General features: G+C 44.9%; 2 protein-coding genes across 11 annotated transcripts in view; one reads left to right on the plus strand and one right to left on the minus strand.

Moving 5' to 3' along the window:
* Window positions 1–6,631: 6,631 nt before the first annotated feature.
* CNKSR2 (connector enhancer of kinase suppressor of Ras 2) overlaps window positions 6,632–19,850 on the minus strand; it is a 224,254-nt gene continuing 211,035 nt past the window's right edge. For all 10 annotated transcript variants that reach the window (XM_083826294.1, XM_083826291.1, XM_083826293.1 and 7 more), the window contains 2 exons: window positions 15,824–16,020; window positions 6,632–12,691 (listed from right to left, as the gene is read on the minus strand). In XM_083826294.1, coding sequence (XP_083682420.1) covers window positions 12,476–12,691; window positions 15,824–16,020 — 413 coding nt within the window. In that variant the 3' untranslated portion in view covers window positions 6,632–12,475. The remainder of the gene's footprint in view (window positions 12,692–15,823; window positions 16,021–19,850) is intronic.
* Window positions 7,207–10,913, plus strand: KLHL34 (kelch like family member 34; the record flags this gene model as incomplete). The annotated part of the gene is made up of 1 exon (XM_083826364.1): window positions 7,207–10,913. The coding sequence occupies one exon, from the start codon at window positions 7,207–7,209 to the stop codon at window positions 8,992–8,994; it is 1,788 nt and encodes a 595-aa protein (XP_083682490.1). The 3' UTR covers window positions 8,995–10,913.

A 19,850-nucleotide genomic window follows, 5' to 3' on the forward strand; every position in this document is an offset into this window, starting at 1 on the left:
CTAACTGTCTACAATTCCATTTCTTCGGTGTGACAGAAGATCTAACATAAATTGAAGAGTCTTCTACTTCAGGAAAAATCCAAAGCTCCTCTGAAAACTCTGCTGCTGATTCAAAAAAATGGTGCTGCACTGCTATGCCAGGTGCACACTGCTGAGGCTCAGAGCATGAACTATGTTCACTCTCTTCAGGAGCCACTTATGTCAGTCCTTACCCAGGCAGATGAGAAGAAACTAAACCTGCTGAAAGAGAAGTCAGTATCTCTGCAGCATTTCTAGCTGGTTTAAGTAGACTACTTTTTGTTTGTTTGTTTGTTTTTGAGGGCAGAAAAATCCTTGCACTGCTACAGAGAAGTCAATATTTGGCTTGTTGCTGCCACAAGAACTCTAAAGTAAAAATTAATAAAAATGTGCTCACTGTACATTAGTTCTTGGGAGGTGTCTTGGGGATAAGGGGTTTGGCTTACCGCTATCCACAGCTTATATGCATGCCTCAGTCTGCATCTAGCTCATACCAGACGAGAAGGGGAGATGACTGAAGCCATGGGCTCCCAGGATTCTGGCCTGGAAAAGAAAACTTGACGTATGCAGTTTAGCTCCTATAGCTACCCCAGAAATCTATTCCAGAAGTGGAATTCAGGAACTGTTTCTAATATGGAGGGAAATGTCTCTCTGCTTGGTGAGTAGGACCACCAGAACCTTTTACCCTTATTGACTGGCTCTGAGCTCAGCCTGACAAATGATCAGTGAGGCTTGCTGGTCACACACCGTTCAGTAACTCATGAGGATTAGGAGGGTGAGTAAAACACATCCCATCAATGCCTTTGCCACACTCTAGCATGGCTCTATTCAGCCAGACATCATTAAGACCTGGATGAGGGGCTTGAGTGCACCCTCAGTAAGTTTGCAGATGACACCAAGTTAGGTGCGTGTGTCGATCTGCTCGAGGGTAGGAAGGCTCTGCAGGAGGATCTGGATAGGCTGGACCGATGGGCTGAGGTCAACTGTATGAAGTTCAACAAGGCCAAGTGCCAGGTCCTGCACCTGGGGCGTAACAACCCCAAGCAGCGCTACAGGCTGGGAGATGAGTGGCTGGAAAGCTGCCTGGCAGAGAAGGACCTGGGAGTGCTGGTTGATAGTCGGCTGAATATGAGCCAGCAGTGTGCTCAGGTGGCCAAGAAGGCCAACAGCATCCTGGCTTGCATAAGAAGCAGTGTGGCCAGCAGGTCTAAGGAGGTGATTGTGCCCCTGTACTCGGCTCTGGTGAGGCCGCACCTCGAGTACTGTGTTCAGTTTTGGGCCCCTCGCTACAGGAAGGACATGGACGTGCTCGAGCGAGTCCAGAGAAGGGCGACGAAGCTGGTGAGGGGTCTGGAGAACAAGGCTTACGAGGAGCGGCTGAGGGAGCTGGGCTTGTTCAGCCTGGAGAAGAGGAGGCTCAGGGGCGACCTCATCGCTCTCTATAGGTACCTTAAAGGAGGCTGTAGCGAGGTGGGGGTTGGTCTGTTCTCCTACGTGCCTGGTGCCAGGATGAGGGGGAATGGGCTAAAGTTGCGCCAGGGGAGGTTTAGGTTGGATATTAGGAAGAACTTCTTTACTGAAAGGGTTGTTAGGCATTGGAATGGGCTGCCCAGGGAGGTGGTTGAGTCGCCATCCCTGGAGGTCTTTAAAAGACGTTTAGATGTAGAGCTTAGTGATATGGTTTAGTGGAGTACTTAGTGTTAGGGCAGAGGTTGGACTAGATGATCTTGGAGGTCTCTTCCAGCCTAGACGATTCTGTGATTCTGTGATTCTGTGAAGACAAAAAATGCTCTACAGACTTGGTTGGTTTGCCATCCATCATCCATCCTTCAACACATGCAATTCATTCCAGCTGCACTTTGCCTGGTGCGAGTGCTTGGGTGCTATTTCTTACCCACATCCTAGTCTCTCAAACATGAGTGCTTGTGAGCAAGTGAAATAGGAATAGCAGGAGCAGGTGCAGTCCCTTCAGTCCCAAGGGTAAGCCCGAGCCGCAGACTAGGGAGGCAGCTGGGTCTGGAGTCACCGAGTAACATGCTGCTGATGCTAACGATGATGATGATGATGATGAAGTAGTGTACAGATTCTAGGAACACTTTTAGTGATCAGTTGAGTGTGGACATCAGGTTCTTATTATCTCATAGAGTAACAGAGCAGCTGATTACGGTGTGACCTTTACTTTGCTAAGCAACAGTCTGTATCTTACAGGGCATTTGCTTGAATGCGAATTAAGGAATGGAAGAGGGCAGAAGAGGTGAAACCCTACCAACTTATGTCAAAAGCACCTGGATTTCAGAGAGAGCTCTGCAGTCTGCAGCAAATTGTGAAGGCTCTCTTTTACCTTTACTTCATCTACATGGCGTTTTAATAGAGGAAAAGGTCATTGGTGTTTTATCTTCTGTGTTTCCAGAGCACTGTCTGTTCCTTGCATTTCTGTCTCTATACAAATAAATCCTAGTTTTAATCACAAGTAAATGCATTGAGAGACCATGAGTAGCCAGTCCCCATTTCCTTATCATTTTCTTAGACTTGAGGTGAGGATCCCACAGTTACTCCGGTTTTGTACTAGGTACATGTATCTCTAGGAGCACAGAAATCATGTCAGGGTGGACTGGGCTACCTGTAGCCACAGGCAGATGGGCCAGACCCAGGTGGTCACACAGCCAGAAGCTGCCCATTTTGCCACTAGAAGTACCCAAGCAAATAATGTTTGGGAACCCAGTTCTATCAGCTGCAAGGTCTCGTGGAGGCAGGCATGTTTCATGGGTGTCAGAAATATTGCTTTTGTAGCTGGGGGGCCTCCATGCATCCAGAAGTGTTCTGTGAGCAGGGCAGCTTCCATGAGAGCTATTCTTGTTCCCACTGCACAAGGTCAGCGGGCAACAATGGTCTCTGAGCAGACGCAGGATGCAGAGTGGGGGAATCCCTGGGGAAGGGGCTGCAGGTCCCTCTCTGCCCCAGCTGCAGCATGGGCACTGCTGCCTGGCCCAGGGGGATAGCAAGGGCTGGATGCAGAGCATCTCTGGTGCCATCGGGCCACCAAGGGAGCAGAACCCACGCAGCAGGTGGAAACCGCCCTCCACCATGAAGCGCTGTTAGTGTAGATAGATGCTAGTGCATCTGCTCTGAAATGGGCTGTTTAAAATCCACACTCACCTTCATTATTCTGCATCTGCGTTATCTGACTCATCCCACTGCAGATGCTCTGAGGCAGCAGCTGAGCTTAAAAACTTTCCCAACTTGTTTTTTATTCACCAGGGAAGCTCACTTCTAAACCAGTGGTAGCGTATAGAAACCATAACTGCATCTGTGATCATGGGAGGCAAATGAAAGGGAACCTGCAAAAAGAGAGAGAAAACAAATGAGGTACAGGTTGATTGAAGGACTTGTATTTCATTTTTGTCTTTCATTGTTTGACACAATTCCGCATTCTCACATCAGTGTAGCCAGTGCTAGCCTAACACTGAAAAAAAAATAAAAAATAAACCACAGAGAAATCTACATGGCTACAAGCCACACAGACATCTTAGCAGACATCTCCATGCAGTAAGTTTTTTCTGGGATCCCTACTCTGACCCCTGATCACACTACACCCCTATCTCTTCCCAGAGGGAGCTGAAGGCTTGCACTCAGCCCAGGTTTCTTGCCAGCATTGTCCCTGGCTGCAGACCCCTCCTATGTAGTACACAGATGAATTCACAGTGTCAGAGTGCTTGCAAGCTCCTATGACAGGCTCAGGGATGCACAGCTCCATGATGATTTTCTGCTCCCAAGCAGCCAACCTGCCCTAGGCACACCTCCGCCTGCTGCACACAGACGGTGCAAAGGAGGTGTATAACTATCCGCATCCCCAGTCTCCCTCTGCCAAAATGGAAACCTCATGGCCCTGCCTCACCCTAGCTGTCAAACTTTCTCCTGTGCTTTTATACACAGACACTATCTTGCCATATATTGCTTTTAGGTGCAAGAAAATTTCTCCCTCATGTCCCTTAGTATTTTGTTCTTATGGACTGCGTTTCCAGGCTAAACATCCTTGGGTTTAAATAGATGGGGTGACCCAAATACAATTGTGTATGATTATTCAAGGATGAAGTACAGACTCCAGTCCAATTATTTTTACAGGACAACTTAAATCAATATTGTCCTTCTCAGTAGCAGTTTCTAGAAAGCCTATATTCTACAGCATCCCTATTCCATTTGTCATTTGGCTCACTTTTGCTATATGTGTTGATGCAGCACATTGTCAAGCATCTGAACCATTTGCTGTGCTGTCCTCTGGACCACACTGATTTCTTCTGGTACAAAGTGTAGCTTAGAAACCCTCCACTGTGGATTTTTGCAACGAATGTTTCGCAGCAAGCCACTTGTTACTAATGATCCTAATTTTACTTGTACAACTTTTCTATAACCTTTACTCAAAAAGTAATTGGGAAAATTTACAATGGTAATTGAAGTGTTTACTAACTGATGGCCTACTTGTGAGATTAAATGGAATACAGCATTGTAATTCAGGAAACTTTCCAGCCTTTTATAGGAGGAAAAAAGACTACGAGAGTAGAAGCCAACATTTTTTTGCAGTGCACCCCCGGAATATTTGTTATTGCAGACTATCTGCTGCAGTACAGCAATGATTTCAACATAAAATATACTCAAAGTCTGAAGTCTAAATCTAATTTAAAGCCTAAGTGATGCTCATGATTAAAAATGTATTATCTATTCCCAGCAAATCATACATCACTGAAACACTAATGTTTCCCTAATTTTAAGCAGCATCTAGTAAGTCAAAAATTAGATCTGATCCTCCAAATTATGGATGAGAAAAATAAGATCGTGGCTTGACTACATCCCACTGAGTACTAGGTGGTTTTCTGAGATTCATAAGTTAGCTGTTCAGTCACTGTCTGCTCTTTTGCTAATGGACATTAAATATTCTTCCAAAGGTGCAGGAGATCTGATCTGCTGCCTGGAGATAATTTGTCTGTTGTCTAAAGGAGGGCTCCCAATTAGACAAAGCCAGCTGCCTAAAAGTGGAGCAGGGAGAAGCCTCATTTTGACAGCGATAATCTTTTTTTGTCATTCCAGAGCAGGGGACGGGAAAGGGTTTGACTTTATTTCAATTATAACTGAAAGAAAAAAACCTCCAGTCGGATAAACAACTTCATAAGGATCGTGATTCTCACTGTTTCCATTAGCCAGCTTGCCATAAAGATGAAGGAGGTCTGAGAGGGAATCACACAGCAAATCTGCATGCAATTACAGGAGCTGCTTATCTGGCATGGGTGTTAAATCAGGCCCCGGTTAAATCAGCGCTGGCTCTGTTGGCAGTGCACCACCTTCGGCTGACACTCGACTGATGTGAACTACTGTCAGCGTTGCACTACTGAGAGGTAAAACCAGTTCAGTCAGTGCTTTGTCGCGCCTGGAGCATGACAAAGCGTGGAGGGTGGTGGAGGTGTCCGGACTCTCCTTTGTGCAAAATGGGAATAGCGGCAAACCAGAAGCTTGGCCTCAGCCGCACAGCTTTGCTAGCAACATCTGAAATGCTTCGGAGGGGTCCGACATGGACACAGGCAAGTCCACTGGAAAAGAGAGAGAAGGCGTCCCTTTCCTACACCATCCCCAGTGTCCGTATATGTCATTTTGCTAGCAAGGGGGATTATTTTATTAACAAGATCCTGATTTATGGTCTACAACGTGATGATAGAAAGTGGGTTTAAGCAGGAAATGAATTTTCAGATGTATGCAGCAATGAAGAACAACATTTTTAGAATCATCCCCCACAAACTGAGTGTGTGTACGTATCAGTCTGCTTGCCAACAGTTTCTGCTCACTAGAAGAGCAGCACGGCATACATGGTCTGCACTGGGATCCAGTCAGCTCCCAAACACCCCTTGATTACAGGAATGAACCAGAAACCACATAAACAAATATAAACATACGCAGTAAAAAAAGTTTTACCTTTGGCTTCAGCAAAAGGTGAAAGAAAATGAAAAGAAAGCTGTAAGAGATCAGAATGTGTAGCCTGCTCCGAGCTACTATTCCTGGTAGAAATTAGATCCTGAAAGGCCTAGGTGAAAATCGGAGATAATCCCTGTATACGTGCTTCTAATTGGGACAAGCTGAGAGCAAGCAAGATGAAGGAGTCAGCTACGGCCCCTCCGCAGGGTTTGTTCCCAGCAAGCACACGAGGACGCAGTTATGCAAAGCCTCTTCTATAAACAGCGCTGTGTTTGCTCTGGCAGAAGCGGTGCTCTATTTCAGTCCCCACCATGCAGAGGCGTTACCCTTGTGCTTCCCATCCCGGCACCCCAGGCCTGCTGCTCTGGCCGTGGCCCCGTGGTCTGCTCTTGCCCATGCCCGCGCTGTCGCCCCAGGCCCAGGCCTGTGCCCAGCCCCTTGGCGGCCATTTCCTGGCGGGGGGGCCCTGGGGGCGCCGCCTGAAGCTATTCTGGTAGCTGTGAGCCCCGCCGGTGTCATGTGAACCAAAGGGCCCAGAAATGCATGTCAAATTGGGCCAGTGACTAACTGTGATATTTTGGTTGTCTCAGCGCCTCCCGGGCAAAGATTTATTGTCCGAGAAAACCTTCACGTAATAATCCCCGGGTGCTGACCTGATCTTCAGCAGAGTGAGTGTGAAAAGACGATGAAAAGGGGGCTGCTGTGCTGGGCACGGTGAGGTCTAAACTTATCTGAAGCTGAAACACAAACAAGGGAGGAGAAACGCATCTGCTTCTGCCCAGAGCCATGCGCTGGCAGCCAGAGAGGAGCTATTTGAGCTGCCTGAGGAGCAAGGAGGGTCGAGGGCGACGGCTGAGCAGACACAAAGTGCCACTGATTGGGATTGTCATCTAGCTCCCTCATCTGTCACCTGATGGCCAGCCAAGCAAGCACTCAGCCATGGACCATTCATCCCTGCACAAGCAACAGAGGCGAGAAAAGTAAGCACCCTGTGGCTGTTACGACATTCAGCTGTTTTTTCTATAAAGGAATGCATTGAATTCACTGCAAATCTACTAACTACTCCCCTATGCCGGGCAAGAGACTGACTTTTTTTTTTTTTTTGGTTGGGCTTTTCTCTAACAGCTGGAGGTCTGGTGGGCATTCATTCAATGGCTGTTGAGTAGGGCAGCTGTTTCACTATCTAACTGCACTTTAATAACTCAAGTGGAAAGCATTGCATTACCTACCATGAGCTACTTCCTCTCCTACTGCAAAGCGCACTGCACTGCCGTGCTCTCCCAGTACCAGACCCTGAGATCAGAGGGCTTTCTGTGTGATATTTTGCTGAAAGTGAAGGAAAACGAGTTTCCTGCACACAAGTCCTTATTGGCATGCTCCAGTGATTATTTCCGAGCAATGTTCAAAAGTTACACCCAGGAGTCTAAAGCCAATGTGATTCAGCTGCAAGTCGTTTCTCCCACCGGTCTCCAGCATGTCCTGGATTTCATTTACACTTCTTTGCTGCCCCTTTCCTTTGAAAGCCTGGAGGAGACCTTGGAAGCTGCAAGCTACTTGCAAGTGACAGATGCTATTGGCTTGTGCAATCAATACTTAGTTAACAACCTTACCTTGGAAAACTGCTGCTTCTCCGCCAATGTCGCCAGGAGGTTCTACCTGCCAGATGCCCTAGTCGCAACACAAAAATACATTGTCAACAATCTCTGGAAGCTGCTGGACTTGGATTTGGCAGGACTGCTTGAGTTGAACTTCAGGACTTTGCTAGCGGTGGTGGAATCCCCAGATCTCCCCATGGTGCAGGAAACCCGCCTGTTGAATCTTGTGCTGCTGTGGCTGAAGCAGGATAAATCCAGGCTGACTCATGGAAGCAGCCTTTTGGAGCACATTAGATATGGTCTCATCCCAGTGGAAGAGCTGAGAAAAACCTACACGCAGTCAGAAGTGCCCCTCACTGCAGGTATTAAGTGCCTGATCATTAAAGCAATAAATTACCATACATCTGTTTTCAAACAGCCCATCCTGCAGGATAAATCCACCACGCTGAGGAACCAGAAAACTCGGATCATTCTGCTGGGGGGAGGGACGGCAAGTGATGGGCTCGTCACTGAGGTGGTGGCCTTTGACGTTTACAATCACAAATGGAGACCTCTTACACAGGTGCAGGACAGGGTGCAGAACCACAGCGTGTGTGTGGTGGGGAATTTCCTCTATGTTTTGGGTGGGGAAATAGAGGGTGGCACTCCAGGTGACGCTGACAGGGACAAGATATTATCGGTTACGAACAAAGTCCATCGCTATGATCCAAGATTTAACACATGGACCCAAACCATGGGCATGCTGGAAAAGAGATGCCAGTTTTCCTGCTGTGTCCTGGGCAATGATATCTTTGCAATTGGTGGACGGGGTGAGAATGGGTCTCTGCATTCATCTGTGGAAGTCTACAACATCAGCAGGGACAGATGGACAAAGGCCAGGGAATTGCCATGCAAGATACATGGCCATGCCAGTGCTGTTTGCAAGAGTATTATATACATCTCAGGTGGCAAATATGCAGACCCAGCCAGCACAAGCAAAGACGTTTATTCTCTGAGTTCTCTTGAGGGGCAGTGGATGAAACAAGCCCCCATGAGCATAGCTCGGTTTGGGCATCAGATGGCAACAATCAGAGAAGCCATATTCACATTTTTAGGTTTATATGAACCATTCTCTGAAATAGAAAGGTATGACCCAGATCAAAACCAATGGACTCGTTTAAGGCCACTGATCTATGACCGATTTTGCTATGGCCTGGCAGTGGTAGAGGAAACGGCTCTTCTTATTGGGGGAAAGAAATGGCAAGACTCGCGGGAAGTCCCCACGCAAGATGTGGTTGGCTACGATATCGACAACGATGGCTGGGAGGAGATCTGCAAAGCCCCCCTGCCCTGGAGTGGGCTGCAGTGTGCAGTGCTGCAGCTCACAGAAGTGGCCGATGAACGGGACAGTGACACTCTGCAAAAGAGGCCACTGAACTGCTGAGCTAAGGTGTTGCGGAATAATAATCCCAGGAGAAGAGCAAGCAGGGCAACCCTGGAGAAAGAAGAAAATTGGAATTGCACTGGATGTGACAGAGTTGAGGTTCTGCTTTGATAAGCAAGATGCTGGGTGGAACCAGGCAAGAAAGTTTGGGTGCAGCCTGGGAAAAGGTGCTGTGATTCATAGAGCTGAAAGCCAGCCTCACAGGGGAAGGATGCAGCAAGTCGCAGGTTTGAAGGAGATGAGCTAGGATCATAAACCTGGACTTTTATTTGAAGAATAATACCTAAACAGCAATTAACAGCTGTTGCAAGTCAGATTTTTCAAAGGTTAAAAAGATATAATCCATTTTTTCTGTTTTCTTAATCAGAGATAATTTTCCCAGTTGGTAAGTGCTATCAAATTGCTGTGCTATGGCTAAGCAAAATGAAAGTGAGATGTATAAAGACTAGAAAATTGATGCCTATGAGAACTAATAACAAGTAGTGCCAAGGAAAAGGTATTATTTGATACGCTACATACTAGGCAAGAGTGCCTTAGCTAACCAGCATGAAATTAGTGGACAGAAACCATGGATTTTTTTAAATTTAGCCTCAGTTATGGTCATATGTTAAAACAGTGATTGTTTCATAGAAGCCACTTCTCTCTGAGTGGCTTTTGTTGTAGCATGCCTTTCAGATGCTTATTTTGTATTATTTTAAAAACACATACTCCTGGTATGGTACCTTTCTTTTGTATCCAAACTTTGTGTTAGTTTAGATGGCTAAAGCTGAATGGGTATACTTTCTGTAAGACCCTATAAGACATGTTTCAGGAGCTGCTGTATCTAATCCCCCTGGCACTTACCTCAATAGCATACATTGCTTTATCATGCCAGGTCATAATGGTAAACTTGTTCAGTGTTGAACTGGTGCATGAGAGAATCCCGCAGTCAAAAAAGGTTTATTTTTATCAGAGTGCGAAGGGGAGGAAGGCAATGGAAGGCTGCCAGCAGTCTTTATTCAGTGTCTGCCTACATCCAAACCAGCAATGGCCTTATTTTTTTTTTGGCCATGTTGGCAGAGTTTGAAGACACAGATTGTGGAAGAACTTGAAGGCATGCTGATCCCTGAAATGCAGGTAAAATAGTCAGATGCCACAGAATTGCTTTTGTATGCAGTAAATTGAAACTTGAATCATAGGCATTCATTTAAAAGCTAAATTTATTGTACTTCATTTTACAGAGTTCCCTTTCTAGGCTGAGAGTTAATACAATAAAAATATATATAGAAGAACATTTAATAGTCTTAAAAGAAGGCAGCACAATGGATAGGACACATGTTCTTTGTGACTAGACTAGCTTAAAAACTGTAATGTTTAATTTTCACCTTTAAAGCAATCAAGCTGACTTTACTAATGTAAAGTGCAGGCAGAATAGCTGTTGCATAGCAACAGATCTAAGTCTCCTGAACTGCCTTGGTTTTGACAAGGAATCAACTACACAATGTGCATATACATCCATCAGTTATAAAGAGTTTTTATATGAATATATTTACTTTTGGTCCAGTAAAACAATAGCAAGAGAATCTAAATGCTTGGAACAATAGCACAACCCATTTCATGTCAAGCATTTTTGAAGAGAAATGTACAAAACCTCACAAATTTAATATACAAGTCAGTACCCATGCAGTAAATAAATGTCCAGTTTATACAAACAATATTCTTCTAAATGGTACAAATATTACACTGGATCCAGAATTCTATACAAATGTTAATATGTGATTTGTCATCCATATCGACTTGAATATAGGATTACTGAAAATGGGCTACAGAAAGGCCACTGTTCTGTACAGTTGTGCAAAATCTGCAAAACATTTGCAATCCAAATGCAATAAAGTAACAAGAAAGAGCAAGGAATAAAAAGAAAAAGAGAGAAAAAAAAATCTGTCCGTTATTTCCTTCATCCTGTCATGGATATAACTGCCAGGAAATATCAGAGCTCATAAAGTTTTAAGTACATTCACTGAGCTGTACAAGCAATAGTCTAAAGTTGTTTAAGCGTACAACTCACTGTAAAAAGAATAAAGGAGGCTGTCCCCTTTCACATGAGCATTATTAAGCCATATCATGTGTCCTAACTTATGCAGCAAAACACTGAAAAGCAGCACAAATGTTTTGTCATGCTCTGATCACTTTTTGAAAACAAGTCCATGACGAGTAAATAGATGATTTAAGATTTACCTCCCACTTTCCTATTGCAGGCAGGTGCCTAGCTCTAATGAGATATTTCTGCCCACGTTCACTGGTTGTCTCCAGCACATCTCAACTCTCCTGGAAGTTTAAAACACTTCAGCTAGCTTGCAAACTCAGCAGAACCCGGAGACATGCCTTCCCATTCAAAGACAGAACAGAGGCTTTTTGAGTTCTCAGTCATTTTTCAGGTTTTGTGCTCATATCTGTTCCCATTACACATTTTCCCCAAGTACAATATGGCCAAATCTCACAGCTCAGAAAACACATAGGAGAGTACTTGAAAAATTGTATTAATTGCTTTTCTATTGTAGGAATTTTCAAAGCCTCTCAGGTTCAGAGCAGTTCGTTGGGAACCTTTTACTCTGCTGCTTTTCTGGGCAAGAGAAACACTGTTACCAAGGATGTTCAAAGTCTATCTTTTCTCTTTTGCAAAATCTGCACATTATACCATTACCTTCAGTACAAAAGCAGCATAAATGACAGTACCATGACTAATTAAAACAAAGAAACAAACAAACAAAAAAAACAAACAAACAACAACAAAAACCCACAACCAGATGTGATTAAGAAATAAGTAACACATAATTTGGTCTTAGATAGAATATAAACCAGCATCCCTTTGCACTGATGGTAAACCTCAGCAACAGGCTTTTAAAAAGCACAAAGAAATAAGAGCTAACTGTTTGAGACTTAAATTTACATTAGTCATTTTGTCTGCTGATTTTCACCTTTTTATGTGTTTGACAAAACTGAAACAAAACCACTGCATTACACTTTTTCCCTGTTATGTAAGAAAACTCCTAGAGTTTCTCATTAAATAGATTATTATTATTTTTTTTAATTCTCCCATCACCAAAATAGTACCTGCACTCCAAAAATGCAATGCATTACTGGAATTATATAATATAAAATATCATTGTAAAAGCGACCTTCGATAACAAAACCTTTAGCTTGTAGAACTTCCTCTGTGAAGGCCACAGTCTTCCAAAAATGCTTTTAAATACTTTTCTTTAATAGGTAAAGATCACGTTCTTTATTTCACAGAAGGTAAACACAAGCAGAGCGTTGGTAGCGTATAAAATGTACAAATCCTCATTAAAGACATGGTATCGTTGACCATTGAGGGTTTACTTCACACAGCTGAGTAACAGTAAAATATAATTTACTAGAGCTCCCACAGATTGATATAAAAACTACTCTATGCACTTAAGTAAAGGCCTGGAGTGTAGCAAGTGGACTAAAAGAGGGCCCCTTATACATGCGTTTCAATGTAGGAGTGCGTGTGCGCTAAGGAGGCTAGAAGTGCATCGACCTCGGACGAGCCGTTAACAGAGTCCCGTGGGGTGCTGCTGTGACAGATGTCCCAGAAGATATCGAGGTACATTTGCTTCCATTCTTGAAAGTCTCTAGACGTCAGGTCTGGATTATCCAGAACTTTGTCGATAATGGCTACTTCTCCTTCCCTGGCCTGTGAGGGAAGAGAGACGAGCAGAGTCAGAGCGGGCGATGAGCAGGCTGCGCGGGTGAGACGGGAGCGGAGGCAGGCCGTGGAGGTCTGGGAAGCAGGGAGCTGCCTGGCTGTCATGAGACTGCCCACAAGCAGCAGCCCCTCCTGCTGGGTGTTGTTCATCACCCTGTGGGGATGGAGCTTCCCTTGCCTTGTCCCTCTTCCCCAGAAACGTCCCCTGTCCCTCTTCCCCCCGCTCGCCCCATGTTCAGCTCGTGCGAGAAGCAAGCCCCGCGCTGTTTACTACGAGCTGCCTTTGTTTCTCAGGATCAGTTTCGTGCTGCTGAGTGCCATCTGTTTGCTCTTCTTGATCAGCATGAGAAATACCGTGTTTGTGCGTGGGATGCGGACAGATGGCCTCTCACCGCCAGCAGAGCTAAGCCTTTCTTACCAGCCGTGTCTTGGGGACATTTGAGCGCTATGCTGCAAACGCCTGTGCAGGGAGGCATTACCTTGGTAACTCATCCTCACCAGCACTCCAGTATACATGATGGGCTGGCTGGCTGCTACCTCCTCCTGCCAGTGCGGTGGCAAACAGAAGGCAGAAACGGGTAAAGCCTTACACAGCTGCTGGCACATCCTTACCCATCGCGGGGGCAGGGGATGTGGCTGTATCCTAATTGCTGGCTGGTGATTAGTTTATCGATAGATGACAGGCAGCCAGCATGGGTGAGATTAAGCCTCAGATACACACGAAGCCACTTGCAGTTGTTGCAAGCAGTGGAAGCTGGATGCACCATCCTTGAGCCTGGGAAGCACAGGAAGCATGCAGGCTTCCAGCACTTCTCCTCTGTGTAGACATGGTACGGTCACCAGCAGCCTCCCCTCTATCCTCCATACCACATGGGTTTCATGGTGCTCATTGCTAACTGGCATTTGCCATGTTCATACTGTAAGTATGATAAATCTTTCTGGGGAGCATGTTAAAGGGAAAATTAAGTGGTGTCAGCCCACATTGGTGGGAGAGGATCAGAAAGGTAAGAGAAGTCACCAATAAGTAGTATGTAGAAAGGTATTTTTCATGCTTTGCAATCAGTAGCTAATTAATGCTACACGCTAGAATATTAATTTTCAGAAATGGAGGTACAGCTGAGGCTGACCAGTGAAAGTGAAATTTTGGGATCTCCTCGTTACCAAATATCTGCAGGAACTACCAGAATGTGCTTCTCGCAGATCGTGACCTGTACCCACCACACAGCACTGCCAGTCAGATGGCTCAAACTTGCTGTCAGGAGAATGGTTTTGTGGTTATGTCATGGCAAAGAGAGCAGAGAGGTCTCTCCATTGAGGACTTGGGTGAAGGAACAGAGAGGATGGATAGTAAGATCTAGAAGCAATTTGGAGGGCTGTACCAGATTACTAATAGTGGATTAATTCAAGGAGAGTTCAGAACACCAAACCTGATGGGCTGGTGCAAATGGATGCATTCAGGAAGGAGAACCCAACAGCACTGATAAAAAGGAGGAATAATTGATTTAAGTAACAACAGTAGCTCCTGGTAGATACTACTACCAGTAGCATAGCAGTGGTGGAGCTAGAAACTCTTAGTGTGTTACCATCACTCACGTGCTACTCTGGACAGTTGCCATATGCAAGAAACAGCAATTATCTGTCTTTGGTACTTGTTGGCATTGCATTGCCAGTTATTTGTGTCACTCTTGTCCAAACAAAAATGGTGACTGATTTAGAAATTATGTCTTGCGGGAAGAGATTTGTGTTTGATTGGTCTAAAAGAAAGCGGTCCCAGAGAAGCATGAAAACAGGCATCTGCTGGGTCAAAGGGATGAGCTGCTTTTGGAAGTCCCTGGAGGAAATCAATTCAGTCTGTAGGAAACCATTGGCATAATGTAGCTCAGGTATCAATAAATGCTAACAAGAAAGGCAATTAAGCATGGCAACGAGCTGCTGATACTGAACCTCTAGGTTGTGTAATTCCTGAAAGTATCGTGAACTGTTTGCTTGTTTGTTTGTTTGTTTTTTAAGTTTCATGCCAACATCTCTTGCACACTTTTGGTATGAGTGATCCCACCATGGTGCAAAAGCACAGGTACTGTGTGAACCTCCTGCCTGCTCTAAACATCTGAGATTACTGTGATTTTGTCTCCGTTTCTCATGTTATATAAGTCACATGGAAAGCACAGACTTTTTCTGCCACCCTCCAAACCTGTAAAGTCTCACATACCCAGATACTTTCAGTTGCCTTCAATGAGATGATACAGTGCAAAAAGTTAAGCATGTGTAAGATATTTTTTTTTCAGGATGGGAGCCCCACAGCATGAAAATAATATTGCTTAAGTGCTTCTCTAGGTGATGGAAAACTAAATTAATTAATGTTGATAAAACCCTCTTTGATGAAAGCTGTTACAAAATCCACTGTACAATTATCTAGTGACTTAAAATGTGGTAATTTAATATAGTTAACAGGGTCCCTGGGGAAATCCAGCATATTGTTTGCTGAAATCTCTAACAGTACAGATTTGAAACTGCTGTAACAAATAAGGAAGCTGACAGGGTTGTTAAATTAGCTGTGGTACACTTACAATAATGATAAAAATCTTCAAATCTATCATTACCACTATCTATTTATTTAATCAGTCCTACTGATTAAATACAATGATCCTACCAGTCTATGCCGAAACCAAGCACACTGTTCATTCCCAGGCAAGCTCAGCAATCAAGAAATAATCAAATGTTTTAAAAGGTACTGCTCCCTTCTGAAGGGCTGACTTTGCTTCACTTTAGACTTTGGCAAATGCAGAGCAAATGTGTTTTGATAAATGAAAATGTTCAGGGACAAAAAAAAAGATTAAGGTCTCCTCTTATAATTTGGTGTCAAATGATGTTATACTAGCTAGAGAAGGAGCAGCTCACTGAGATTTTATCTGTGCACAAATAAAAACCGATCCTCTCACTTTGACTACTCTCTCAATGCACATCTTTGTCTGCTGTGAGAACAGCAGTTACCCATGTCTTCCTTGCTTGTTTCACACACCACATTCAGCCTGGACTCCAGCCACACACAATTAATCTGTATTCAGATACAATACAGTCAGGTCCAACCCTCGGGCCGGACTTTCCTCCCTGTTATCTCACCTTTAAAGTGCTTTTCAGAATTCGCAGCTGGTGTAGTTTTTCATTGACTACTGGATCACTACATCTCTTTATAAAAGATTTCTTATACTCCAGCTTAGTGGAAATCCGTCGGTCTCCTAAAGGAGACAGGCTGGCCTGCTCCAAGGCTCTGTACAAATCCTGCAAGGAGTCTGCTGCTTTTTCTTCTATAGTTTCAACTGTAATGAGGAAGGGGGAAGAAGAGGAGGAAAAAATAGAGAAAGGATCAGTGTATCATTAACATGATTATACGACAATCTACCCAAGCCCTTTGCAAAATGTTTAACAGGCTTAACCAGACCATAAGGAGAATATTTCACACCTCCTAAGTTTCAAGAAGTGAAGAGAAAGTGCCAGTGAAGTGCCATGACGAGCTGAGCTGAGTGGTGACCAGGAGGTATCATGGCAGCCCTGGGGGAGCAGCCAGATCTATCCCTGCTGCCCCTCGCACACCAACACTCCTGTGCACACAACAGCCGGCCACTGCCTGTGCACAACCTTCTGTACAGATCCAGAGCCCTCTGGACACTCCCACCCAGTCTTGGCTTTCGTAATTGCGTGTGTTTTCCCGGCCCGATGTGCCTTGCCTAATGTTTGGTTTCAAGCATTACTTTATCCAGTGACTGACCCCACACAGCCATTTCCACTGGCTGAAAGCTCAGCACATGGTGAGGTACCCTCATCCCACATGTTGCGAACCTCAGCATCCTCAGGTGTTTAGAGGTGTGTTTGTTTGTTTTTATGTAGCACAAACAGGGAGGATAGCTATTGTTTAAAAGAGACATTGCTATACCGTGAACACATGCCCACCAGGAGCTACATGAAGCAACCTCCTGTTCAAGCCCATACCATGCAGCACAGCAACTACTCACCTCAGGCTCAAGCAAGTACGCCAGAGATCAAGATCTCCACACCCCATCACAAACAAGTGTTTGCTTTTGTATAGATCTTTACACAATTAAAGAATTTAATGGTCAGCAACTAGTCTTGATAGATCTCTCATCAGTTTATTTCTTTGCCCTTTTCTGGAGGGCTGTTTTTAAAGCAATCGTTTTTTTTTGTTTTTGTTTTTAAGAGATACAGACATGAAGAAGGGTTAAAAGCCTTTTATTGATGGAGGTGTTTTGGGTCTATACAGAGCTGTTGGGTTCCCTCAGTTGATATATATTCGCTCATTAAATCGTCCTGTCATGTGGTACACTGCTTGGAAAACTGAATTCATCACTACATGGCCAAGCAGAACTTGAAGAAAAATATAAATGAGATGCAGCTCTTTCTTGTCAATTTCTTTCTTATTAAGACTTCTAATGTGCTAAAGGGCAAAGCATTCAGTAGCCAAATACTTGGTAAAAATTCTCCGTAATCTTGATTTTTATGCGTTCTTTAAAATTCTCTGCAGCAATGAGAGATTGGGTGTTTGGGGTATTTCTATCAGTTATCTCTCAACATTGGATTCTACTAGTCTGAAGCTGGGGAATGGGAGAGATTTTCTAAAAGGCAAAAAGAAAAAAACACCGACATCTAACAGGAGTATTTTACATCTGCTTCTCTCCTATTCTCCCTTGCTACACAAAGCAAAAAAGATCCTTCCTCATGTTTCTTCTTCAGCAGCATAACTGCTTTGTTTCCTCAGGGGTTAATACAGGGAAAGTCTGCTGAAGGAGTGAGCCAGTGCTTTGACTCCGTGTCACTGTAATTTATTCTGCTAGGGTGAGCTAGAGCCTGGACCAGCAACCAGCCACCACATCCAGGCTTGCCACTGAAAACCCGCGGCATCCCGAAACATGAAAGGTCCCCACCATGGCCACGGACAAAGCTTGGGTTCAACCCAGAGGATGCACCCAGAGTGACAGGTGCCTACAGTGAACCTGGGAGGCAGCACGGCCCCTGCAGTTTCAATGCCAGGTGGCAGGGCTAGCGCAGGCCTCTCTGACTGTGCCACCAGCGCTGGCCGGTGCTCCTGGGGCTCACCCCTCACCCTCTCAGGCACGCAGCCCGCTGCAGCTCAGTGTGGGTGCAGGAGGGGCTGCGGACGAGTGGTGGGACCAGCTCCAGGACTGCATGGGAAGATGCAGAGCACTACTGGGACACAACATGGGCAGCATTAGGCCACAGCCTGGCTGTCCTCGAGCAGCACTGGCTGGCAGGTCTTTGAAACCCATCAGTGCATCGCCTCCACCCGGCTGGGGCTGCCTCCCCCAGACGCTGTCACTGCTGTGCTGTAGTTATGGGAGGCATGTGGAAGAGGGAACTGTATCTGGTAGGAAGGCAAGAGCAGGGAAGACAAAGAGCAGGTCCCTTCCTTGAAGTGCCTCGCTGTTGATGACACTCGAGAACCACAAGCAGGACAAGAGGCCGCTGCTTTCCACCCACGGCTGGGGGCGAGGGCGGCACATGTCACACTAACACATCCCAAGCACTTGAGGTTTTCCAGAGAAACACTGAAAGCGATGGTACTTACACTCTCAATGGCTGGAGTAGGCACTCAGTAGGCGGGAATGCAATTACACACAAATCTCCCCTCCCTCACCCTTCTGCTAAAGGCTTTGATTGATTTCCTGTGGGCGTTGGTGCAAACCTTGGTGCCATAAAGGATCTGAGATACTTGATGAGATATAAAGCTGTGCTATAAAAATATATATAAATGTAATTTAAAAAAAAGGGGGAATTTTCATGCAAGTGATATACTATTACAGTAAGGCTGTCTTTTTAAGGAAAAATAAGGCCTCAGGTAATGCCTTCTTTATGTAGAAAACACAGCCTAATGGGATTTGCAGATGACCTCAGAAGAGCAGCCAATACAGCAGGTTGCAATTCACCCTCACTTGGCTGCTGAGTCATGGGCTGCACCTCCCTGGCCACCTCGTTCCTCTGAATACACCGTCAGGTGCTCGTTTCCACATACTGACAGAAAGGAGAGGCTCTTTCTGAAACAATAATGTTGTCCCCTGCCTCACGTAAGCCTTGGAGAACTCTGTGACTTTGGAGCAGAAATGAAGTTGCATAAACTCTGCAGCACACGGGATCTAAATTCAGAACCTTCCAAAGACAGGAACACACAGGTACTGAATTTTGTAACAACAAAGCTTCTGCTGTGTCTTCAAGTGAAGGCGGAACCATTTGCATTAAATTCAGGAGCTGTAAAATAGCTCTAGGCTATTAGACTATTACACTCTAGTAAATGATTTGTTATTATTTTTTTACTATTTTGCTTTCCACCGGGAATAGTTTCTGAACTTTTTGTACTTTGCTCTCACTTCTTAAATGCCATAAATATCTGTAACTACCTTTACATTTTCTCAGGAGAGGAAGCTGCAGATTGTGGGTGAAATTATACAGAGACTGTTTTTTTGTTGTTGTTTGTTTGTTTGTTTTTTGTTTGTTTTTCACACTATGCTCTTGTTTGTGTTTAAAATGACTAGGCCCTGAACTCCGTGAACTAATGTGTAACAACCTCCTGGCTCCATTGGCCTATTCACCTTTCCGTTATTTCCCTCTTAAAAAACAATATTCTAAGAGCAATAAATAAGAACATCAGGTGCTTGAGTGAAAAGTGATCAGAGAGAAACAGCCAGCCCTGGTATTTACATGGACTGAGAGCTGAGCAGTCTGTGCAAACCAATGATTCAGGAAGATGGTACTGAGCTAGGCACGTGTAGGTCACCACTGCAAGCCAGCTGGATAATACATCTGGACACAGATAATCTCTAGGTGTATATTTCTCACAAATCTGCTCTAAATGGCATAATGTAGACGTTTTCAGTGGAGGTTCCTGCACTTCTGTGACTCACTTTCCCTGTGAAAACTCAAGCTACCGAAAGCTTGCACGGTGTCTCCCTTTCAGTGAGGTACCGGAAGAACCAGTGATTGCACCCAGGGCTATGAGTGCACACGCGAGGACCATACAACACAGATCACAAGCTTTGTCACCTGCTGTGCTGACAAAGTCAGATTTTTCAAGGCCTGAAGCTCTCCTTTGAGGCTCCTCTGCATGTGCCTCCTAAAGCCA

Source organism: Anser anser (assembly GCF_964211835.1).
Source record: "Anser anser genome assembly, chromosome: 1".
Lineage (NCBI taxonomy): Eukaryota > Metazoa > Chordata > Aves > Anseriformes > Anatidae > Anser > Anser anser.